Genomic DNA, 23,931 nt, shown 5'->3' with positions numbered 1-23,931 from the left:
CGATGGTGCACCTATAAAATTTGGCAAAGGTATTTGCAGTCATTCCAAATATCCTCAGCTGCCTGAGGAAGATGAGATGTTTTTGGGCCTTTGTAACCAATGCACCCACTTGAGTCCAAGAAAAAGAATACATTTTGTGTTTAAGGTGTCAAAGCAACCCCATTGCATTACATTTGATATTAAGACATGCTATTCTATAGTAATATTGTAGTGATACTGAGTAAAAGAACATGTCTTTGCTTAAATAAAGTTTCAATTGCCCTTTCTCGCCATATTGGTTTTCTGAAATCAATATAAGCCAGTAATCCATAGATTCCTTTCTTCCTCTGTCCTTCAATTGAAGAACAATTCTCATTAAGACACTTGAAGTCACAATCTTGCATGTTCTGAGTTTTTATGTGGACCAAATGATAAACCTTTGAAACATTTATTAGAAGAAAAGTACTTATCAGGCATTAAAGTTCATCATTTCAAATCTTTGAATCCTAAAACTGCCAACTTCTTGTTCTAATATGGAAAATACATATTTTGTTCTAATCAAATCAATGATTCAAGTAAAATCAGGTGTTTACTGAGAGGTGAGGAGGTTGCAGTGTATCTTTTTAGTCTTTGCAGTTTTTCCTCTCTTTGCTGTCCAACAGTTGGGCAAATTCATGACTCGGTTGGAGAGTGAAGGAGAAAATCAGTGACAGAAACCTGCAACCTGAGGTGCAAAGGGATAGATCCCTGCAGTATGTATGGAGATGATTATATGTTGATTTTGAAGAGTGAACAAGAGACACTGGATGATAAGAGGGTCAGGATTTGGTATCACACTTGGATAGCTCAGTGGATGATGATTTGGGCATGGAGTTGGTGATCGGAAATTGTGACTAAGAATGGTCCAGAAAGCGATGAATATTGGAGTTGGCAGTGTACGGTACTGCTTGGACTTCAGAGTGGTAGGGTTGAGTAGAAAGACCTGGCCCAGGTCTTGGGTGAACCGTCATGGTTATTGAAGGGAGAAGAGATTGGGTATTGGTAAAGAGTGCAGGGAGAAGTTGTGATTGGAGCTGTAGGAGGTAACGTGTTCAGGCGTGAGGAGCATTTCTGGCCCATGAAATGTATTGTTGAAGGTATTTAGCTCAAGAAACAGTTGGGTCTCACCTCCCTTTTATGCTGACATTTGGGAAACTCAGTAGCAGCAATGAATTGTAAATCATACTCCAAATTGCACTCAACGAACTTGATATAATTATGTCAATGGTGTCCCATTTCCCCACACTGAGACATCGTGGGCATCTTGATATTCAGCAAGTAAAAAGAGGCTCTGAGCTTGTGTGCATCACATTGGTGTTGTGTTTCCATATTTGAACTTTTTGATTACCATTCTCCTACGATTATTCCCCAGCCTAGGATGGGGAGGGGTTGATATCAAGGTTTTTGGTAGGTTTTCACAACCACATTTCATAGCTTTTCTATTCTTTTGGTGAAGTTTGAGAAACATTGAAACTTTCTGGTCATTGGCATTTTATCTTCTGTGTAGTCTTAACTGGGTACCTACATATCAGTGCCCCCCAGACATTCTGCAAAGTTGTAGGACGAGATTTGTTCTTGTGAAGAAATTAGTAAAATGATCAACACTTGTATTTTTATTAGTATTTATTCAAGCTATTCAAAATGTATCCACTGGCTTGTTCTTTCACTTTACTCATTTTCTTTCTCTGTAATTCTAAAAAAAATGTTCGTGGGCTGAATTTTTTAACTCCAAAAATTATTGAATCCTGTTGTTTGAAGTGGATTTCACCATCTTTAATATTGGCCAAAAGATAACAAATGGATTCTGCGCAATGTTTCTGATATTCTTTTGTATGACTCTTCATATCTTGGAATTGCTGTTACTCTGTACAGCTGAAGCTGCACGTAATTGTGATGAAGTACCAGCACCTTTCAAACAAATTAGCATGTTTAATATTATTGATCAAAATGTTTCTGTCTCAGGTTGTTGGAGCGTACTGAATCCATACCTATTTTCCCACTACTGTTTGTTTGAAAATCAGCAATTGGGTTACTTTGTCTGATACAGTGTTGAGATGGCCTTAATCAAGGTTGAGAATAATAGAACCTCTACAATGTGAAAGGAGACTATTTGGTTTATCGAAACCTTTTGAAGAGCATCCCATTCCAGCCCCCCACCCTATCCCTGTACCCTCGCATTTCCCATGGCTGAGGTTATGTAACTTGCTGACTATCCACAAACATGACGTATCACCCCATAACCATTCGACCTGTCTTCAGCCTTTCATAAGGCTCTATCCTCTTCCAAATCCTCCTCTGTTCAGCCAAGTGGGGTATTCAAAGAATCTTCTACAGTGGTTTATTTTATTGCTTTATAACTTGCTTCCTAAAATCGTTTTTCTTGAGTACCTCTATTTCTCATTCATATGCTGTTCCTTTAGAAATACCAAATTAAAGACCCAAGATTAGGTTCCATGTGAAAATTTGACAGCACCCATCTTCAACTTTCAACTGTATATTTTGATTTCCATTATCTTTGTGTGTCAAGACTGCCAGTTCCACACCTGGAATTGAATGAGACAACAATTCAGCAGGCACTTTGTCAGGTTTGAATGAACCAAAGAGAGAGCTAATATAGATTTCGAAAAGACACATTGTGCCTGACTAATCTACTTGAATTATTTTTGCTGAAGACAATGTAATGGATGTTATTGATAGAGAATTTAAGAAAGTTTATGGACTTTATAAAAATACTAAAACAAATTCACAAAATTGAGCTGGATGGAATAGAAAAGTCCATGTCAGCTTAAATGAAAGTAATTGGTTTAAGGAGTGAAGGCAGTAAGTCTTGGTAAATGGTTATTTTCCAACCTGGAAGATAATAGACAACAGTGTTTCAAAAATTTGGCGCAAAGGCTGCTAATGTTTTTTATTGTATATAAATGTCACAGTATTGGGAAAACAGAGTTATATTTCAAAGTTTGCTGATTTTAATAAATAGTGATTATGATACCAATTGATTGTAACAGGAAGTGGATATGCGAGCAGATGGAATTTAATAGAGAGTAGTGTGAGGTGATAGGTTTTGGCAGAAGGAATAGGAAGAAACAATGCAGATTAAGTTGCATGGTTCTGAAGATTGTGTGCAGAGACAGAGGGATGTGAGGGTTAACGTATATTAAACTTTTGAGGGTAGCAGGACAGATTAAGAGAACACTTCGTGAAGCATATGGTGTCTTGGTTCTATAGACATTTTGAGTACAAAAGCAGGTAAATTATACTGAACTTTTTATAAAGCTCTGTTTAAGTCATAACTAGAATATTGCATCCAATTCTGGTCACCTCAGTTTTTAAGAAAGATAGATCCTTGAAATGGTGCATAAGAGATTTATCAGAATAGTTGCTAGGATGAGGAATTTAACTGCAATATTAGATTGGACAAAGTGGGGTTGTTTTCCTTGGAACAAAGGTGTATGAGTGAAGATTTGATATATGTGTGCAAAATTATAAACAATAACAGAAACTGCTGGAAAATCTCAGCAGGTCTGACAGCATCTGTGGAGAGAATTCAGAATTGACATTTCAGATCCAATGAACTTTCTTCAGAACTGGAGCAAATTCAGTTTTTGTTTGATCTCCACCTTTTTTTCATTTAGTGAACAAAATTGTGTTGAATTTTCGTTAAGGTCGACAAATAAAACCTGTGCCCGTAGCTGGTAGTGATTTGTATACACACGTAAGATCTTGGACAAGAGATAAAGCTATGTGTGAGGAAGACCCTTTTATGAGTGCTCAAACACCCTGCCAACAATCGATGATTTTCAAAAAAAAATTTGTTGGTTAATTCAGAAAGTACCTCCAGGGCTACTTGGTAGGTAGAACACAACAAACTAATTGCATTGCCTTGTAAAGAACATGAACGTAATGCTTCAAAACCAATCTTGTCTCACCCAGCACCAGTCGCAACTTTGCATGTGCATAAATCTGGAAATAAACATGCGCAGGATTCCAGAAATGTTTACGTGCAATTATTTTGCTCGTTTCAAATCTATGCATGCACAGTCAGAACCTGTGCCATCACCCAGAATTCCAATGATGTCATAGGCCAAGGAACTGGGCAAGCACAGTAAGAAACACAACCAAAATGGAGTTCAGCAGGAAGATATTGGGGAGAGGACGGGGCGATGGAGAAGAATGGGGAGAGGGAGTGTTGTGTTGGGGAAGAGGTGACAGCTGCCTTGCTTTCTGTTCCACCTTATAAACCCGTTGCCCGTTTCAGCCTTTGCTCTTCCCTGCATTACCATTTGTGTACCTGACAGACTGCACCAAGCCTTGGGCCTCCCTCCCTCCTCCCAGTTACTTATTGTGCCGATTTAATTGCCTGCTATTTTTCATTTTGGTGATGGAAAAAAATGTGCTTGTTCCTTGGCATACAACATCATCGGAATTCTAGGTGATGGTGTTAGATCTGATTGGGGATTTGTTACTGGCAAAATCATGCGTGAACTTTGAAGCAGTGCATGGTGTCAGTTGACATCGTCTTTTTCGGAAGACGTCCTTCTGTTAGTCGAACTATATTACCCTAAAGTTTTCTCCAAAAATTTTTGGGAAGGCTGAAACAGTTAAAATGAGGCACTCACCATGAACTTTGTTAACTAGCCACTGATTCCATCCCGTCCTGACCACTGTGTCTCAGACAGAACCAGACTGTTCATACTTGATCTTAAACTGAACAGCGGATTCAAACATTTCATCCCTGAAATTCTCAGAATTTCACCCTGAAACCTCTTCACACTGTTCTGAGTTTGTACATTCTCCCAGTGGATTTCTGCTGGTGCTTCCTCCCACAGTCCAGAGATGTGCAGATTAGGTGGATTGGTCATTCTAAATTCCCCATTGTGTCCAGGGATTTGTCAGCTATGTACATGAGCCATGGTAAATGTGGGGTGAAGGGGATGGGATGGGAGAGCTTGGTATGAGTATGATTCTCTTTGGAGCATCAGTGAAGGCTTGATGGGCCACATGGCCTTTTCCTGCACTGTAGGGATTCTGCGTTCCTTTTTAAAGGCACTGTGAAACCCACTTCTACCACCAAGACTTGTTTCATCATTGCTGATATCATCTTTGGCTTAGTGTCAATTTTTGGCTGACTGCACTCATGAAGCACTTTGAAATATTTCGTCATTTGAAAGGAGGTACATGGATATAAGTTACTGTGTATAGAACAAAAAATGGATCAGAGACTTTGAATTTAATTTACTTCCCAAAAATTCAGATAATCAACTTGTAACCTGAAGGATTCAACTTTGCTTTGAAATTTAACTTGTTAAATCAAAGTTTCTTCTTCACCTTGATTTTACATAGTGTATTAATTATATATGCAATTACATATGCAAGACATGAATGTTGGTCAAATCTGTAATTGAGATTGTTCACTTGGAAAGTCTGCTCTATTATGTTGTTATAAAGCTGAGTGCTATTTCAGATAGATTTTCCATAATAAATAGGAAAATACAAGGTCAGGAAGTATAATCTGACCAATCTCACCAGACCTGAAAGGAATACTCTTTAATTAATAATACTCTGTTTGCAGTGACTGTAATGGAGGTATAACAACAGTGGTGTCACATTACGACAGCATTGTTTTTGAGTTGTCAAAGCAGCTCTCTGTCACCTGTAATTAAACACTTGCTGCATGACCTCTGCAAATCTCCCCCAGTTGCCCCAATGGGAGTGCAATATACAGAACTGTAAATTTTCATGTTTTTCGCCTTCTCTATTATACAGCAGCAGGATACTAGTTGAATTTATTGTTCTGATGACAGTATCTCTGCATATGAATTTCATATTATCATTTTATTTGAAGATCTATTTCTTGAAAGAGAGCGCATAGAATATTACAGCGCAGTACAGGCCCTTCGGCCCTTGATGACTCCACAGGTTGGCACAACAGTCTGAAGCCTATCTATCCTACACTATTCCATTTTCATCCATATGTTTATCCAATAGCCACTTAAATGACTATTAAACTTGGCGAGTCTACTACTTTTGCAGGCAGTGCATTCCACGCCACTAGTACTCTGAGTAAAGAAATTACCACTGACATCTGACCTACATCTATCACCCCTCAATTTATAGCTATGTTGCCTCGTGCTAGCCATCACCAACCAAGGAAGAAGGTTCTCACTGTCCACAGGTGTAAAACTAATATATAAATCAGAAATCTAAGGCCTTGGTGAAGTTCTTTTGTGGCTGAGTTGACAGAGGAGGTGATGGAGGCTGATACAATTACAACATTTAAAAGGCATCTGGATGGGTATGTGAATAGGAACGACTTAGAGGGATATGGGCTAAATGCTGGCTAATCGGACTAGATTAATTTAAGATATCTGGTCGGCATGGATGAATTGGACTGAAGGTCCTGTTTCCGTGCTTTAGAACTCTGACTCTTCAGAACCAGTGCTATGCAGACAGTGGGTTGGTTTCTGAGGCATATATTAGCCAAGCCAGTGGCCCCTAGGGGAAGCATTGGAGGCTGCTGCTCAGGAGGGGAGTTGAAAGTTCCTTAATTCTCCAGGTTTCACATGAAATCAGGCTGCTCCTCCCTCCCCTATTCCCCCATACAGTTACCTTCCCCAGCCCCTCCATTATTAGCTTATCTAATAATTGTAAACTTTAAATGTAAACATTTTTTCTGTATTCTAATGAGGTAAGTTATGAAGTGCCCTTAAAATGTTAAAATTCGCCATCCCTTTAGTGGACTGCAGTATTATATAAAAAAACAATGAAAGGATGCTTATTTCAAAGTTCATTGCTTTGAGAATGTCTTTTGTTCATTCGTTGCATAGAGTGTTTTGACATTTGCAGATTACTCTGGTAAATGCGAAGAAAACTAAAATTGATTCACTTTTTAAAATATTTTCATGTGAGTTGACAGTAATATATCAGTATAAATGATTCGGAGTTTTGATTTAAAATGTTGAACAAAGTAATTAACTATTTTCTGACCATACAGAAATGTAGAAATGGTTTCATGGATTTTGATTAGATCAAATTCCCTACTGTGTGGAAACAGGCCCTTCAGCCCTATCCTCTGAAGAGTCACCCACCCAGACCCACTCCCCCTAACTAATGCACCTAACTCTACGGGCAATTTAGCATGACCAATTCACCTAACCTGCACACCTTTGGATGGTGGGAGGAAACCCACGCAAACATGGGGAAAATGTGCAAACTCCACACAGCCCGAGGCTGGAATTGAACCTGGTTCCTTGGCGCTGTGAGGCAGCAGTGCTAACCAGTGACCCAATATTTGTGAGGAGAAAGTGTTATGCTACTTCAGGGAAGGTGGTGGCATAGTGGTAATATCAGTCGACTAATTATCCAGAGGTCCAGGTTAATTTTCAGCATCCCACCATAACAGGTGGTGAAACTGATTCCAATAAAATCCGGCAAGTGTATAGATGTATTTTTTTAAAAAACCATCTGGTTTACTGTTGTCTGTTAGGAAAAGAATCCTGCCATTGTTTCCTGGTCTGTCCTGCATGTAACTCCGTAACCACAAAAAACTCCTACCTGCCCTCTGAAATGGCCAAGCAAGCCACTCAGTTCAAGGGCAATTAGGGATGGGCAATAAAAGCTAACCCAGCCAGTGATATCAACATCCCATGCAAGAATAACAGAAAACAGTCCATCAAGACCAGGGAAGAGAAAGTAAGTGAAAAACCTCCTAATATTTTACTTTTGCCTCTAACCTGATCGCCAAGTGGTAGGCAAGAAAACCAGCAGGTGAACACTGCCATGTACTCTTGGTGAGGTTCTCCAGTTATCTGGAGGAGGAGCAAGAGATTGGGAGTTCTTTTGGGTTAGAGGGATAGGTCATCATAGGAGAAAAGGGAAAAAAAAGAGAGGGGGAAAGTAGTGAAATCCATTGCTTGAGGGAGGGAACATAGAACCTAGACTTAGAAGGACAGAAAGAGAAACTCTTACTGGAGCAAGCAAAAGATTTGGACTGGCAAAATATAAACTGCAATCACAGTGGGGATAGGAAGTTAGAAAATTATGCTTGAAAGCTTGAGTGGTGTTCTCAAGGATTGCTTTAAATCCTTGATTTAAACTCTTGATCCAGCAGTTCTTGCTTCATTTTTACAGCTAGTTTCTCGATCCTTTGAAAGTGCACAAAGTAACTTGATTCTAATATGTTAATGCAGCGTCTACTCCCTTGTTGGTAGGCCAGTTGCATGCTGTAAAACCCACCATAGTGAAAAGGTTGCAAATATGTGCTGTACAGTTTGTCACATACCTCGCTTGTTGAGAGGAATTGCTGTTGGGCTGAATTTTCCCAGTTCTTGAAACACATGGTGGTGGTGACTTAATTGGAAAAGTGTAATGAGATCCTCAATGTTGAAGGGAATAAAGGTCTCACTTTTCCACCCAAGATTACAGTGGTGAGTTGAGAATCTTGCAAGTGAGCACTGAGTCCTATTTTAAATTCATTTATATCTCATTAAAACCTAATGTCACCTAATTTTTATGTAATTTCCTATTTTCTCAAGTGGTGGAGTGAAGTTATATGGCAACATTTCTTGGCATGAAAGTCCAAACATGTATGTGACCATTTCGGGCCTCCAACTTGGACATTAATACCTAACATTTCACAACGCGCTCTGTGGGCAGTGACCGCCTATACCATCTTTCTTTCCCCAACCATTCCAACTTCCCAAAAAAATACGCTATGATGTCATGGCACATTTTGGACAGGTTTATAATGAAGTTCACCACATCAGTGCTTTGCTTTGGAGGGTGCTGGCACCTTGTGTTGCAATGCTGCTACCCAACTACACTGCAATTTTGCACAGTGATGCATCAGAGTATGGTGAATCTCACCACTCTTAGCTTGCTCTCTTATCACTCACTCCGTCTGCACCAACTTGGATACTCTCCGTATCCCCACTTGTCTTACTTTACTTTCTCATTCAGAACTTATGGCCTCAAGATACTTATCTTGCCTTAGTTCACGTGCCGTTGCAAAGCCAGAGAGCTAGTGTTGATCAATCGAAGGAATAAAAATATTGCTTAATGGCACTGTGCTAAATCAGTGTCTCATCTGCAGCATATGTCATGTGTTATGGACCTGACCAAAACCTCTTAAAATATTTTAATGACATAGCCTAGACCCTGACCCTTTTTTTTACTTTAAAGGTAAGTTTGAGGCGTTGCATTCCAGTTGCAAGTGAATTGGTGGAACTACTCTATTTTAAGCAAAATGCACTTTTTTATACTGTAGTTAAAACACAGATATAATCAAAGACCTGGCTTAACTGTAACTCTATCAAAATAATATATGTTAATTGCTAATTAACTATTCCAAGGTAGTAACATTCCATAAACACACCCTAGGTAAAGGCAAATTCAATAAAATATTCTCCCTTGCAATTTTAGCAGCAGGAAGAGAACCCCAGGGTTTAGCTGAAACAGAGAGGGAGGAATAAGAACTTCCACATCCAGTTTCAAGAGCTGCTGAAAGTTAAAACTAAAAATCCTGGTTCAGTGGGAGCTTGACCCCACCCATTCAGGTTGCTTCTATTGTTCGAACATTTAAAAAGAAAGGACCTCTCAAGCTGTTTAACTTGGCTTTGAACAGCACAGTTGGCACCTCTCAACCTTCCTTCATTTAAAAAAAGGACAGAATACATCTCTTAAAACCATAGTATTGCCACAGTGGCAAACACACTGCACATGCTTTGACTGAATAGCTGTGTCTCAAATTCTGAGGGAATTAGTCCTCAGTCAAGCCATGGGGCACTGTTGTTGATCGGATTGTGGATATTTGTTCAATTTCTGTCCAGAGGCTTTGGACATGTTCAGGTGGTGGCTAGGGCAATTCTGGTCAAGTGCTTTGAATCACTAAAGTCCGGGAAGTGGGCCACAGCCAGTCTTGCACATCAATAGCAATGAAATAGGATTAGTTGTAAGTCAGGGCTGTCCTTTGAAATTGATGATAGATGGACCATGATCAGTTCTGAACAATGATGAGATATTATGCTACACTGGGCAACAGGGAAAGAATAGCATTCCCTAAGATGAGGTACAAATATGGTTAGGCATTCAGGATAGGTAGTCTAGCTTGTGTCTTATAGCTGTGTTTATAATGTCAAGTCGATCAGACCAGTGTTGGTTTGTACTATGATGGGGTATTCATACTGGCAATGGTTGACCTGGTGTCAGCTGCAGAAATCCCAAAAGGCTCCGTATTGGTGTGTACCTCCTATCCCTCGGCCCTCTCCCAGCCGCCGCCACCATCAGGGTAAGGTACAAGGGAGCTCAAGAGCAGCACCTTAGAGACACAGATCATATATACTGAGATGAGCAGTATAAAATTGTGAGGTAGAGCTTGTGGAGAGAAATCCTCCATGAAATTCCCTAAAATAGGCACTTAGCTGACTTTGGTAAAAGTTCAAACATTAAGACCAATGTTCCTGACAATTTAGCAACATTCTGTGCAGCAGCACAAAAGGAATGCAGTCAATTTAGGGATTATAGAGATTTGATTTACTTTATCAATTTAAGATCTCAGATTTTCTATCACTTAAACTTGCTCTTCGTGCTTATTCAGATTCTGCCAAAAGCAGTTTAGCTTTGTACAGTTTGGATTCTATCGAGTAGAATCTTAATTAAGTGTCAACTTTTCGCAAGACATGGAGTAGTGTTTATTTCCAATCAGTTAGGGATTTTCTAACACTACATTTAAAAATGAATGATAGGTTTAGGTTTCAGAACAAATGCCAGCTGTTTAAAGGATCTTAAAATAATCAATACACTCTGCACAAGGGAAAGCTAGTGTGGTTTAGAAACCGTGATGATGAGACTGAAGCAGTTATCATTTGGCTGAAGACCAAGTAGATTCTTTGTTATTTTTAATCCGCCTGCTCAGGGATGTTGTTACTCACCTGTGGCAGGTGGGACTTTAACCCAGGCCTCCTGGCTCTGAGGCAGGGCCACTACCTATACATTACAATAGCCTTCTGAGTAGATTCTTTGAAGCATGTCCTGAGCTCATGTTTGACATTTTTGAGGAATTACCATTGTCAAGGTGCATTTACTTGTTGCTCATAAGACCATAAGACATAGGAATGGAAGTAAGGCCATTCGGCCCATCGAGTCCATTCCGCCATTCAATCATGGCTGATGGGCATTTCAACTCCACTTACCAGCGTTCTCCCCGTAGCCCTTAATTCCTCGAGACAACAAGAATCTATCAATCTCTGGCTGAAGACATTTAGCGTCCCGGCCTCCACTGCACTCTGTGGCAATGAATTCCACAGGCCCACCACTCTCTGGCTGAAGAAATGTCTCCGCATTTCTGTTCTGAATTGACCCCCTCTAATTCTAAGGCTGTGTCCACGGGTCCTAGTCTCCTCGCCTAATGGAAACAATTTTCTAGCGTCCACCCTTTCCAAGCCATGTATTATCTTGTACGTCTCTATTAAGTCTCCCCTTAATCTTCTAAACTCCAATGAATACAATCCCAGGATCCTCAGCTGTTCTTCATATGTTAGACCTGCCATTCCAAGGATCATCCGTGTGAATCTCCGCTGGACACGTTCCAGTGCCAGTATGTCCTTCCTGAGGTGTGGGGACCAAAACTGGTCACAGTACTCCAAATGGGGCCTAACCAGAGCTATATAAAGTCTCAGTAGCACATCTCTGCTTTTATATTCCAACCCTCTTGAGATAAGAGACAACATTGCATTCGCTTTCTTAATCACGGACTCAACCTGCATGTTTACCTTTAGAGAATCCTCGACTAGCACTCCCAGATCCCTTTATACTTTGGCTTTATGAATTTTCTCACCGTTTAGAAAGTAGTCTATGCTTTTATTCTTTTTGCCAAAGTGCAAGACCTCGCACTTGCTCACATTAAATTCCATCAGCCATTTCCTGGACCACTCTCCCAACCTGTCCAGATCCTTCTGTAGCCTCCCCACTTCCTCAGTACTACCTGCCTGTCCACCTAACTTCGTATCATCGGCAAACTTCGCTAGAATGCCCCCAGTCCCCTCATCCAAATCATTAATATATAATGCGAATAGCTGTGGCCCCAACACTGAACCCTGCGGGACACCGTTCATCACCGGCTGCCATTCTGAAAAAGAACCTTTTATCCCAACTCTCTGCCTTCTGTTAGACAGCCAATCCTCAATCCATCCGAGCAGCTCACCTCGAACACCATGGGCCCTCACCTTGCTCAGCAGACTCCCGTGTGGCACCTTATCAAAGGCCTTTATCATCTATTCTGTCGTTTTGCAGTCCCTAACTGATTTGGAGAACAAAATCAGAAAGGAGTTGTATACTTAAAGAATATTGATAACTAAGTTGTGATGAGTTGATGAAAATCTTTTGTCTGTCCCAGTAATCTCCTCTTCTTAAAATGGTTGCTATTTGAGTTGGAGTTTGAGGTGCTCTGCTGTTGATTTACCTGTGAATCCATGAAGAATGGATTTTTGGTCAGATTGCTATCAGGAATAAAGTTGCACATTCCCTTGGTAGTTAATTGCATTCTCTTTTTGTTTAATAAAAAATGAATGAAATGTCACTGTTTGGGTTCATTTGCCAAGGGAGCACAATGGAAATATTGCACTGATATTTGATAGTGGTTCCCCCCACATCCTCTTTAATCCATGAGATCCTATTCTTTTGTCCTATCACAGAATTGTTAAGGTGCAGAAGGAGACCATTCAGCCCTATTGTGCCTGCACCACCTCTTCAAGCAAGCATCTTTACCTAATTCCAGCCTTGTTATTTTCCATACCCTGTGACTTATTTTATTGTTTTTTTTAACGATACAGAAAAAAGGCCAGTTGGGCCCATCATATCTGCACTGGTCATCAAGTATATATTTCTTCTAATCCACCTTCCCCACACTTGGCCCATAGCCTTTTCTATCCAAATGATCATCCAGAAGCCTTTTGAATGCCTTAACTTAACCTATCCCATTAAAAGGTTGACTGTCTAACTTACCTGACCAGCCCTATGCTAATTGATGTTCCCTGCTTTCAGATGGTCTTCCTTTGCTTTTCAAGAATGTGTCACCTTCCCTTTTCCGATAAAACCCATCTAATACTCTCTCTCCCTTGTTTTTGGAATTCTGTCTTTGAACCCTCCAATCATGTTTCTGTCATTGTTGCAACAAAAACACCTAAGTAAGCCACAAATGATATTACCTAGAATAGTGCATTTTCTTTTCTCATGCTGTTTGATCTTTCTGGAGTCCATTTGTCCTGTGCTACATACATGCAAGTTATTTTCAGAAATTTAACGTTGTGTTTTATGGACCAGCTGATTTTCAGCTTATATATTGAAGACTTTTTTTAATTGTCTGTATTTTCAATGAGCATCATCCATGTCCAATATTTTTTCTGTCTTCCTTTGTTAGTATTGTGGTTGCACATGCAATATTTAATTATACTTTGAGAGTGCAGAATGTGATTAAAGTATTAGATCACTCGCTAAATTGTTTCAGTATCTGCTTGAAACGGGCAAAGGCTGCATTTTTCCCCTTCCTACTTTTTGTCTTGAGAATTAAGTAGGGCAACCTCCCCTTCGACTAATTTTGTCCTTGTCATGGTGCCAATATTCCTCTAAGTGGCACCTGGTTGGTAACTCTGAACTGTGAAATACAAGATGCTGTCTATTGTTACAGAATATCTTCAATTGGATGGCTCTGACAGTGAAAATGCTGAAGCAGCTATGTGATCTTGGGAAGGTTTTAATACCAAGTGCCAATTAACCTGTGCCTCTTCAGAAAGAACATTGAATAAATTAAAGGGTTATAAAGAAATGCAAACATAATCAATCTAAAAGGTCATTGACCTGTGTGTTACTCTTCGAGAATCGCAAATAAATACAACATTCTTCTTTTTGTGCAAGACAAACTATGCAGGAAGTGATTGCTGGTCTTGTAGACTGAGATGCATGATCAACGTTCCCTCCTATTGCCTAGGACTGATCAGTTATCAATGAGAGCATGTCAACATTTTTAAAAGTTTTTTAAAAGAAAACCTCTGCCTGAGTTTTTTAAAAGGCTTTATCCAACCTTTTGTACTCTAGGTGACCTTTCTTTGGTATGTAACATCAATTCCCCATTGTAAAGTTGGAAAGGCAAGCTGCAGTGCCCTCCATACCTTTAAATGCACAATGCAAGTAGTTTTTATTGAATGTTTGAAAGAAATGATCCAGATGTGATTTTCTTTTTGAGAAAGAAATACATAAATGTAACAGTTAGAAGAACAAATCTTACAAGTCTTTCAAAATTCAAAGAGGCATTTCATTTAAGTCCTATCTCAGTCTACAACTGAGTGTCTTGTCAGTGACAAGATGATAGCAGCAGAGGTGATTGGATACTAATTCAAAATAATTGACTTTGGATCTCAAAGTTAAATTTCATATTAATATTTCAGAAGAATGTCTGTAGAAAGAGAAAGTCCTCTTCAATGGGAAGAGGATGGGGAAAAAGTGGGTATTTCTTAAGGTCATGTGAATTTGTAGAAAATTCTACTCTCTTCATATCATGTTTTTGTTGCAAAAGTGCTCAGAGAGCTGTCTAAATGCCCATCGCTCCCGTATCCTCTTCCCATTGAGGGTGATTTTCCCTCTTCCTACAGGCATACCCACTCTCACACAGATCAAGACTTTTCTTGTCTCCCTTTTCACCACTCCAGTAATCAGATTGCCTTTTCTTCCTCAAAACGCACCACTCCAAAAAGTTTACACGTGTTGAGGTTTTTTGTTTGCAGCTGGTACTCCTCTGTATTTCCTCAAATTTGATATTTATGCTGTTCTTTCGCACGTTTGCTCTCACACTTGCGCACACCCACACACACGCTCTCGCTCACACACACTTACGCTCTTTCATACTCATGACCTGGTGCGACCACTTATTTGCACAACACTTGCTTTATATACATATGTTGAGCGTAAGATGGTTACCAGGGAAAGAGTGATCGGCATGGGCAAGTTGGACCGAATGGTCTGTTTCATGCTGCGTGACTCTCTGACTCTCTCTTATTACAGACCAAAGGAGCAACCTGTGTATAGAGCCAGAGGATGAGAGTGAAAACGTAAATGCTTCTTTGTAATCATACACGAAAACGACATTGTAACTAGGGATATTGGTTGAGGTGGTGAGGTTCTAGAGCAACTTAACATTAATGAGGAGAAGGTATTAGACATTTCAGTGGGCCTACAGATACGTTAATCCCCAGAGCCTGATGAGATGTAACCCAGGCTTCTGTGGGAGGCAAGGGAAAAAATTGTTGGAGTCCTGGTGGAGATATTTAATACGTCACTGACCACAGGTCAGCTTGTTCTTCAGTTTTGTTGGTGAAGTGCTATCTATGCAAATTATTCCTTCATCTGCAGCACCAGATCTGTTGTGCAATACATGTATTCCAAGTACCGTAAATACTGGTGTAAAAGTACACATCACAAGACCATTTTCTTTTGAAGGCCCAACGGTGGACAGCCACCTTTTTACTAGAGGTTTTCATGAGATTGACGTGTGTGCTTGACTTGAGACCAAGGTGTAAAATAATAAAAATATAGTTGTAATAGAATCAAGTAAAAAGCAACATTCTGAAGTAATTAATAATCACAGCAGTTTTTCATTAATAACCTGGTACTTTGTTTTTATTTTAACAAATAATTAAATGTAAACACCATAAATGTTTTGAGCATTATTTATGGCTACTTATTTTCAGTAATGTATTTACAATGAAATTAAGTTATTAATATCTCCAGAAATGTACTGCTTCTGAAAATGTTGGACTTCGATTCTCTGATTAAATAAGGGTCAACATTTACATGTGGCATATAAAAATAATATTTTAGACCATAATAATGGGATCAACCTCTGCACAACCATACACTAATAATTATCTCACTTCTTTCAGAATGATGAGTCATTTTTATTTCTTTGCATGAACTTTGAAACCTAACCTCTTGCATTCTGTAAATTTATCATTAAAAGAAAACTAACAGATTTTAGCAGCTCACGTGTTCTGCATTTAAAAAGTCATGAACAATTTAAAAGCTAGGGAAGAATACTCAGTGCAGATTTTCTTCTGGTCTCTTGGAGCTAATGTGAAAAGGAACTTGCAAATTGCATCAATATTTGGAAGTGCCAAAACACCTAGACATCAGTCTAGCCGGTTCTCTGATTATTCCAAGTATTTTGATTGTTTTAGAGACCAGCTTTCAATTCACTTTCGAATTCTGTTTAATGTCATAAAGTGACGGGGGAACTTAATTCACTTTTTTCATGCAATTCGTGAAGTTGCTGTCATAGATACTCAAGAAATAAAACTGAAGATGCTGGGAAGGGGCTCCAAGTCTCAGTGCTCTTGCACACATTGATAGCTTTATTTGCTGGTTAAAATTTAAATAGTTCCAGAGGGTGTGTTCATTTGTTCTGAGCATTTTATGATCTGCTCAAGTGCCCAGGAGTGGTACCCATTCTTATGTAGGTTTTGACACCGCGTAACATTGGGCATATAAGCGACATCTAGAGCAGTCGAATAAATAATGTGACGGCAAAAACAAGTCAGATCTGAGAATTCTGTGGTGAGTAACTCTATTCCTGTCTCCCCAAAGATTGTCCACTACATACAGGACACAAGTCAGGAGTGATGGAATATTCTCCACTTGGCTGGATCAGTGCAGTTCCAACAATACTTGGGAAGTTCAATACCCTTGAGTAAATACACCAATATTTACAGGATAAAACAACCCACTTTATTGATACCCTGCCCACCAGCTTAACATCAATGTGCAAAAGCAGTAGCAAGTGACATCTAGAATATGTGCAACAATTCACAGCTCATTGGATAACTTCCAATTGTTCATTTTGTCACTCAGAACGTCAAAGCCAGTAAATGCATGAGATCAGCAATCCCCTCAAGTTCCCATCCAAGTTTTATATCATCCATTGTTAAAAGGTCACTGAATCAAGTGCTTGAATTCCCTCCCTAACAGCACTGTCCCAGGTGTCCCAAGTGTCCCAACCCTTGATGGGCCACTACAGTTCAAAGACAGCTCACCACCGTCACCTTCAGGACAAGGGGCTGAGAATTAAATGCTGGTCTAGCCAGGAACACTTCAAAGCTACAACAAAAACAAAAATGCAAGAGTACATTCTGCACACCTTCCCACATCTCTTCTGCTTTACCGTTGGTATCACCTCCAGCAGACTGGAGTACCACAGGAGCCACATATTCCTGTAAAAGGGCAAACCCCTTTGATAAAATGTTTAACATATCTGTACCCATGCATTCAAAAAGACTTCCATACCTCTAACCTGAAACAAATTGTTTAACACAGAGAAAAGTCTTGCTAAACTGTTCTCCTTTTTTGCCTAGGTACTAAATGAAGCCGTGGGTGCATTGATGTATCACACAATCACTTTAACAAGGGAAGATCTGGAGAAATTCAAAGCACTTCGAATAATTGTCAGAATTGGCAGTGGTTTTGATAACATTGACATAAAATCAGCTGGAGATTTAGGTATGGCAAAGAGCACTATCAATCAGACTTGTTATTATTACAATGGATGTAATGGAAGGGCAGTGTCATTTTTAGATTATGTAAATTCACAGAAAATTAAAGCCTTTCTATGATTTGCCAAGCGTGTTTGTCAGAACCATCCTCTTGATTTATTTTGAGGTCCCTTAGTCTAATCAGGACTGTATTTGATAGAATTTTATTGGCAAGGTCAGGCCTTGTTACCACTTCCTGATCACACTTTGAGGAGCACTAAGGCCATTTCAGAGGGCAGTTAAGAGTTATTCACATTGCTGTGGATCATACAGTTGTGTGCAGGCCAAACCAAGTAGGAATGTAGATTCATTTCCTTAAATGATATCAGTGAACCAGATGAATTTTTTTGCACCATCATGGTTGCCTTAACTGAGACTAGATTTCAATTCCGTATTTATGACTGTAATATAAATTCTACTAGCTGCTATGGTGAGATTTGGACTGGTTGGCTGGATAGCTAATCCCGTGGCATTACCACTGAACTATCGACTTACCCCATATATTCTTGATGTCTCATTCTATTTCCATATTAGAGACTGGTGCAAAACAGCTGTATATAATCTATCTAAATCAAACCTGAATGATCTTTTAAGTCCATTCAGAACCATAGTGGTTCTTCCATTCCCTAACCCAAGCCAGCTTTGACAGCACATTCCAAACCTGTGAGTTAGCACCTAGAAGGACAAAGGCTGCCAGTGAGGAAGAATAGTTTAAGGTGAATGAAGTGAAGTATCTTACCAAACGTTTAAAAACTAACATGATACCAGGTTATAGTCCAACAGATTTTGTTGAAAACACAAGCTTTCCAAGCCCCGCTGATACCTGAAGGAGTGAGGGGCCGAAAGCTTGTGTTTTCAAATAAACCTGTTGAACTATAACCTAGTGTCGTGTGATTTTTCACCTTGTCCAACCCAGCCCAACCAGCACCTCCGTATCGTTACAAAAAGTTAGTAATTGCCTGTTGTTTCGTGGGCACAGTCTCTGGGAGCATGTGCTATGAGTAGCAGCCTCAGGCAATAGCTGCATTAGCTGTTGAAAGCCAGAATTGTTTATTGAAACAGCTTGACGACATTTTTAAATACATAACAAAACACCAACAAGATTCTTTGCTCGCCTTTTCTGAGTGAAACTCAGAATAGACAAGAATGATACCAGGCCCCAGACTTGTCACTTTTAGGGGATTTAACCCTCGCACCCATCCAAACCATCTGTTTTGCCCTTTTCAGCTTACCTGTCATGATGTGTACTTCACCAGTTTCTGCTTTTATTCCAGGAGTGATATTTTACAGTTTTGCCAAAGAAGTCTTTAATGGATTACTTAGAGTTATTTATTTATGGCAATGTTGTGCAATTTGCATCTAAATTGCAATTAATTTATATGGCATTTGGCTTGATTTTTGTGAATTGACTTGAGAATTGTATGTACTGATTTTAGGTATAGCAGTGTGTAATGTCCCAGCAGCCTCTGTAGAGGAGACAGCAGACTCTACAATGTGTCATATTTTGAACCTGTATAGACGGACCACCTGGCTCCACCAAGCTTTGCGGGAAGGCACAAGAGTGCAGAGCGTTGAACAGATACGAGACATAGCTTCAGGAGCTGCCCGAATTCGAGGGGAGACACTTGGTATTATTGGACTAGGTGAGATGGAAGCAAGAAATAAAACAGAAAATGGGTCTTAATGTGTGTCAAGATTAAGGTATTTTCGTCTTGTTATGAGTCAATGCTGCTGTTTCAAACAGTTAGAATATATGCAACTTTTATGAAACAGACTATTCAGTCCAACCAGTTTGATTTGCTGCTCATCTTCCACATGAGCAGTTGAAAACCCCATTTTAAAAAATGTCCTGCAGCTTAGGTCCCTTTTAGAAGCTTATTTCAATACAAATGTGGTTAATTTACCCCTAAAGCCCAACAAAAAAAGTCACAACTGTAAGGTCCAGTATTCCTTCCAGGTCTCCACCTTGCTCCTGGGTTCCTGTTCCCCACTCACCACATGGAAGTGTTTAGTGTCTGCATCACTGCCTGACTAAAGGTGGTAATGAGCCTAAGTTTTCATTCTTACAAAGGCTTCAGCATTCTTGTCACGATTGGAAAAGATCTAGTAGAGGCATTTATTCCCTCTACTTTGGCTCCTGTGCAATCTTTTAAGAAAAAATCTTTGGGCTTCTCCAGCCTTTAAGTCATTAACCCACCCTCTTGGTGCTGTAGAATGATCAGGCTTGGAGGGAGGCATTGAAGCAATAGCTTTTATTGAAAGGGTAAAATTACTGAGGTTTTAGACTGGCAAGTTAAAGCAGTATGTCATAATAGAAAGGCCAGGCAGCATCCGAGGAGTAGGAAAATCGATGTTTCGGGCAAAAGCCCTTCATCCCGAAACGTCGATTTTCCTATTCTTAAGATGCTGCCTGGCCTGCTGTGTTTTTCCAGCAGCACTCTAATCTAGACTCCGATATCCAGCATCTGCAGTCCTCACTTTAGCCCTGTCATAATAGAAATCCTGCTATAGATAAGCAGTTGCCCTGATGATCTCATGGCTTTTCTTTCTGTTTTTTAGGTCGCGTTGGTCAAGCATTAGCACTGCGTGCAAAAGCATTTGGTTTTAATGTAATTTTCTATGACCCATACCTCTCAGATGGTATTGAACGTGCATTGGGTCTTCAGCGAGTGAACACTTTACAAGATCTCCTCTTTCACAGTGACTGTGTGTCCCTGCATTGCAGCCTGAATGAACACAACCACCATCTTATTAATGATTTCACGATCAAGCAGGTACATTTGTGATTTTTTTCTTCTTTCATATGGAACAATTTAAAAACATCTATAGTCTTGATGTGGTCCCAAAATCATGAGATCAAATTAATGAGGTACCCATCATGACATACATTGAGTGCAAAAGTTAAGGAGGGCGCACATGAGCATAGCTGGTACAGTGATGAATGCTTCAGTTATTATTCCTATGCAGATCATAAGATATAGGAGCAGAATTAGGCCGTCCAACCTGTTGAATCGGCTGATGTGCCATTCTGCCCCATTCTCCTGCCTTCTTCCCTTAACCCTTGATCCCTTTTTTTAATCAAGAACCTATCTATCTCTGTCTTAAATACACTGAAAGACTTGGCCTCCACAGCCCTCTGAGGCAATGAATTCCACAGATTAACCATCTTCTGGCTGAAGAAACTTCTGTTCATCTCAGTTCGAAAGGGACATCCCTTCATTCTGAGGCTGTGTCCTGTGATCCTAGTCTCTCCTGCTCGTGGAAATATCAACTCTCTCCAGGCCCCTCAGCATTCTGTGTTTCAATGAGTTTCCCTCTTGGCCTTCTGAACTTCATTAAGTACTGACTCAGAGTCCTCAACTCCTCCTCCTGTGACATGCCCTTCATTCCCAGGGATCATTCTTATAAACCTCCTCTTGGTCTCCAATCCCAGCACATCCTTCCATAAAAATGCAACTCAAAATTGCTCACTATGTTCCAAATGTGGTCTGACCAGAAGCTTCAGCAGTACATTTCTACTCTTGCATTGTAGTCCTCTTGAAATGATTGTTAACATGACATTTGCCTTCCTAACTGCCATCTGAATTTGCATGCCAACCTTAAGAGAATCCTGAACCAGATCTCCCATGGTCCTTTGTGCTTCAGATTTCTGAAGCCTTTTCGCATTTAGAACATAGACTATACCTCTTCTTCGGACCAAGGTGCATAACCTCAAATTTTCCCACATTGAAGACAATCTGCTACTTCTCTGCCCACTCTCCTCACCTGCTCGAGTCCTTCTGCAGCTGCCCCACTTCTTCAACACTACCTATCCTTCCGCTAATCTTTCTGTCATCTGCAAACTTAGCAACAATTCCTTCAGTTCCTGATCATTAACGTATAACGTGAACATTGTGATCCCAACACTGACCCCGTGGAACTCCAGTAGACATCAGCTGTCATCCTGAAAAAGATCCCTGTGTCCCCACTGTCTGCCTTCAGCCAGTCAGCCAACTCACTATCCGGGCTTTCAGTTCCACTTTTTTTTTCTACATATGTGATTACAAAGCAATCTGGTTGGAATGTTCCACTAAAATAAGCTAAGCAAAGGAACCAAATAAAAGTAATAGTTCACATTTACTGTCTTCACAAATGCCTCAGTAATATTGTCAAATGGTTGAAATCTTGGCCTAAAAAGATGCAGCTAGCAATAAACTTAATTACTGAAAGAATTGAAGCAATTTTAACTGAAAAAAAATGGAGTGTGGTGAGATCTCAAACAGTATAATTAACGACCTGTTGTTTTATTTTCAAATGTCTGCAAATAACTCTTAACACTAATGAGATCGGCACTCTGCTTCGTTTGTAGATGATAATATTCCTGTCCCTCTGGAGACATTCATACGCTGGATCTGTTGTTCTGCTTTGGTCAATTAAATGTGTAAATGACATTGACTAAAATGATAGATCATGAAACATTATTCGAGGCTCATTTTCAAAATGTTTCTACTTGATGTGTCTCCCTTCCTTGTATTAGCCATCAGACGATGATATAAGTTGCCCCAGGCTTAACTTTACATTTTGTTTTTCGTCTTTAGATGAGGCAGGGTGCATTTCTGGTAAATGCTGCCCGGGGTGGTCTTGTCGATGAAAAGGCACTGGCTCAGGCTTTGAAGGAAGGAAGGATACGAGGAGCAGCCTTAGATGTGCATGAATCGGAGCCCTTTAGGTATAGTCAAAGTCAAAAGTTTCTTTTCGTTTGTCACCCAATGTAAATATGTAAACAGATTATACACAAAAGCAACTACAATTGAGGAAAACATTGAAAGTAGGGAGAACTTGTTAGAGTACTTGCTCAATTCATCAAAGAGCTCTTTGAATAGTATATATGTCCTGCCACAAAACCTGAATGAAGTTCTGCTTGAGTGCTCTTTACGTAAATGTGGGCATCTGAGGTGAAACCTGCAAGTAATGTGGAATGATGATGACCTGGGGAAATTGTTGCCTCTACTGTTTTGAATCCATGTGAATGACCAGGAATCAGAACCCAAGTTAGTCATATTAATAAATGAGACTGAGGTGGTGGCTGGGAGAGGAAGGAATCAAGTCTACTGAAACAACCAAGGAACGATAGAATAACTTAAATTTTCCCAAGTCGGAGATGAAATTGAAAGAAGTGCGAGATGCTTTACCCTCTAGACGTCAATGATGAAGAGAAGCTAGAAGCGAACCATGTCTGAAGTAAAAACAGGAAGTGATGGAAACACTCAGCAGGTCTGGCTGCATCTGTAGAGAAAGAAAATTTTATTTTTCAAGCCCCATATAATTCCTGTGTCCAATTTTGGACAGTTATGCACAAAACAAAATAAATATTGGGTGGTGTTGCTAAATCTCTAAACTATGGACGAGACCTTCCTCTGGTTTTCACCCAGAAATAAGCATTAGCAGGGTATTGGCCTGCAACACTGTCTGTACCCCAATAGAACTGTATGTAACCTTTGCCAAAGGAAACGTGAAACATTTACACATCAACAAAATTGTATGCATCAAAGTAATGTAGTAGTGTACTCTTCCAAGCTTATGTTTGGTTGAGAACCAAATATATAGTCTGGCCTCTTGGATCAGTGGATCCGCGAAGAGATTGCCTCTGGATCTTTCATAGCCATGTGTGGATAAACCCTTTTTTAAAAAAAAAATTAGACATTAGAATTCTGAAATAAAAACAGTGCTAGAAGTATTCAGCAGGGCCGACTGCACCTATGGAGAGAGAAATAAAATTGCTCTTCCAGATCTTGTCATGACCTGAAAATTAACTCTGTTTCTCACTCCACATCTAACTCTTAGACCTGGCATATATTTCTTGTATGTTTACATTTGTTCTTCAAACAGCATAGGCATTGCAACTGAGAGGTCCGAGCCTCCTATAGCTGAACAGAAGGTCTTAAAGCAGTCAAGTCATTTCTTCTGCTTCAGGTACCTCTAATGTCCAACTGCGATGAGTCTGCCTCTTGGAGCAAGTTCTCATCAAGGTGCCTGAAAAATGCAAAACTGCAATCCGATCAGAAAGAGGAAACCGGTGGGAGAAATTAAAAGATCAACCCTTTCAGATCTGAAGTCGGATGCCGAAAATGTACAGTGCTCCATTGAATCAGTTGTTGACTTTCGCATTCGTTTCCAATCATTGAAGTTACAGAGAAACTTTCTTAACGTCTCTAATTCTGTAGCATGTGCAACGCAAATACGCAACAAGTGTATGCAGGCACAATATAATGAATTGCAAATTTAAGATTTCCAAACAACAAATAATGGAAAATTGTTCTGAACATGCATTAGGTCATGAGGCAATAAAACTGGAACCCCTTCA

The 23,931-nt window shown here is 39.8% G+C and overlaps 1 protein-coding gene across 6 annotated transcripts in view; it reads left to right on the top strand.

The window, feature by feature from the left end:
- The window catches only part of ctbp1 (C-terminal binding protein 1), a 235,193-nt gene that overhangs the window by 167,802 nt on the left and 43,460 nt on the right, over positions 1-23,931 (top strand). For all 6 annotated transcript variants that reach the window (XM_060845001.1, XM_060845385.1, XM_060845233.1 and 3 more), the window contains 4 exons: positions 17,412-17,556; positions 19,025-19,231; positions 20,148-20,362; positions 22,166-22,296. In XM_060845001.1, the coding sequence (XP_060700984.1) occupies positions 17,412-17,556; positions 19,025-19,231; positions 20,148-20,362; positions 22,166-22,296 (698 nt within the window). The remainder of the gene's footprint in view (positions 1-17,411; positions 17,557-19,024; positions 19,232-20,147; positions 20,363-22,165; positions 22,297-23,931) is intronic.

This window comes from Hemiscyllium ocellatum, chromosome 1 (genome assembly GCF_020745735.1).
Source record: "Hemiscyllium ocellatum isolate sHemOce1 chromosome 1, sHemOce1.pat.X.cur, whole genome shotgun sequence".
Classification (NCBI taxonomy): Eukaryota; Metazoa; Chordata; class Chondrichthyes; order Orectolobiformes; family Hemiscylliidae; genus Hemiscyllium; species Hemiscyllium ocellatum.
Note: the sequence above shows the minus strand (reverse complement) of the source record. Positions and strands in the feature narration are given on the sequence as shown.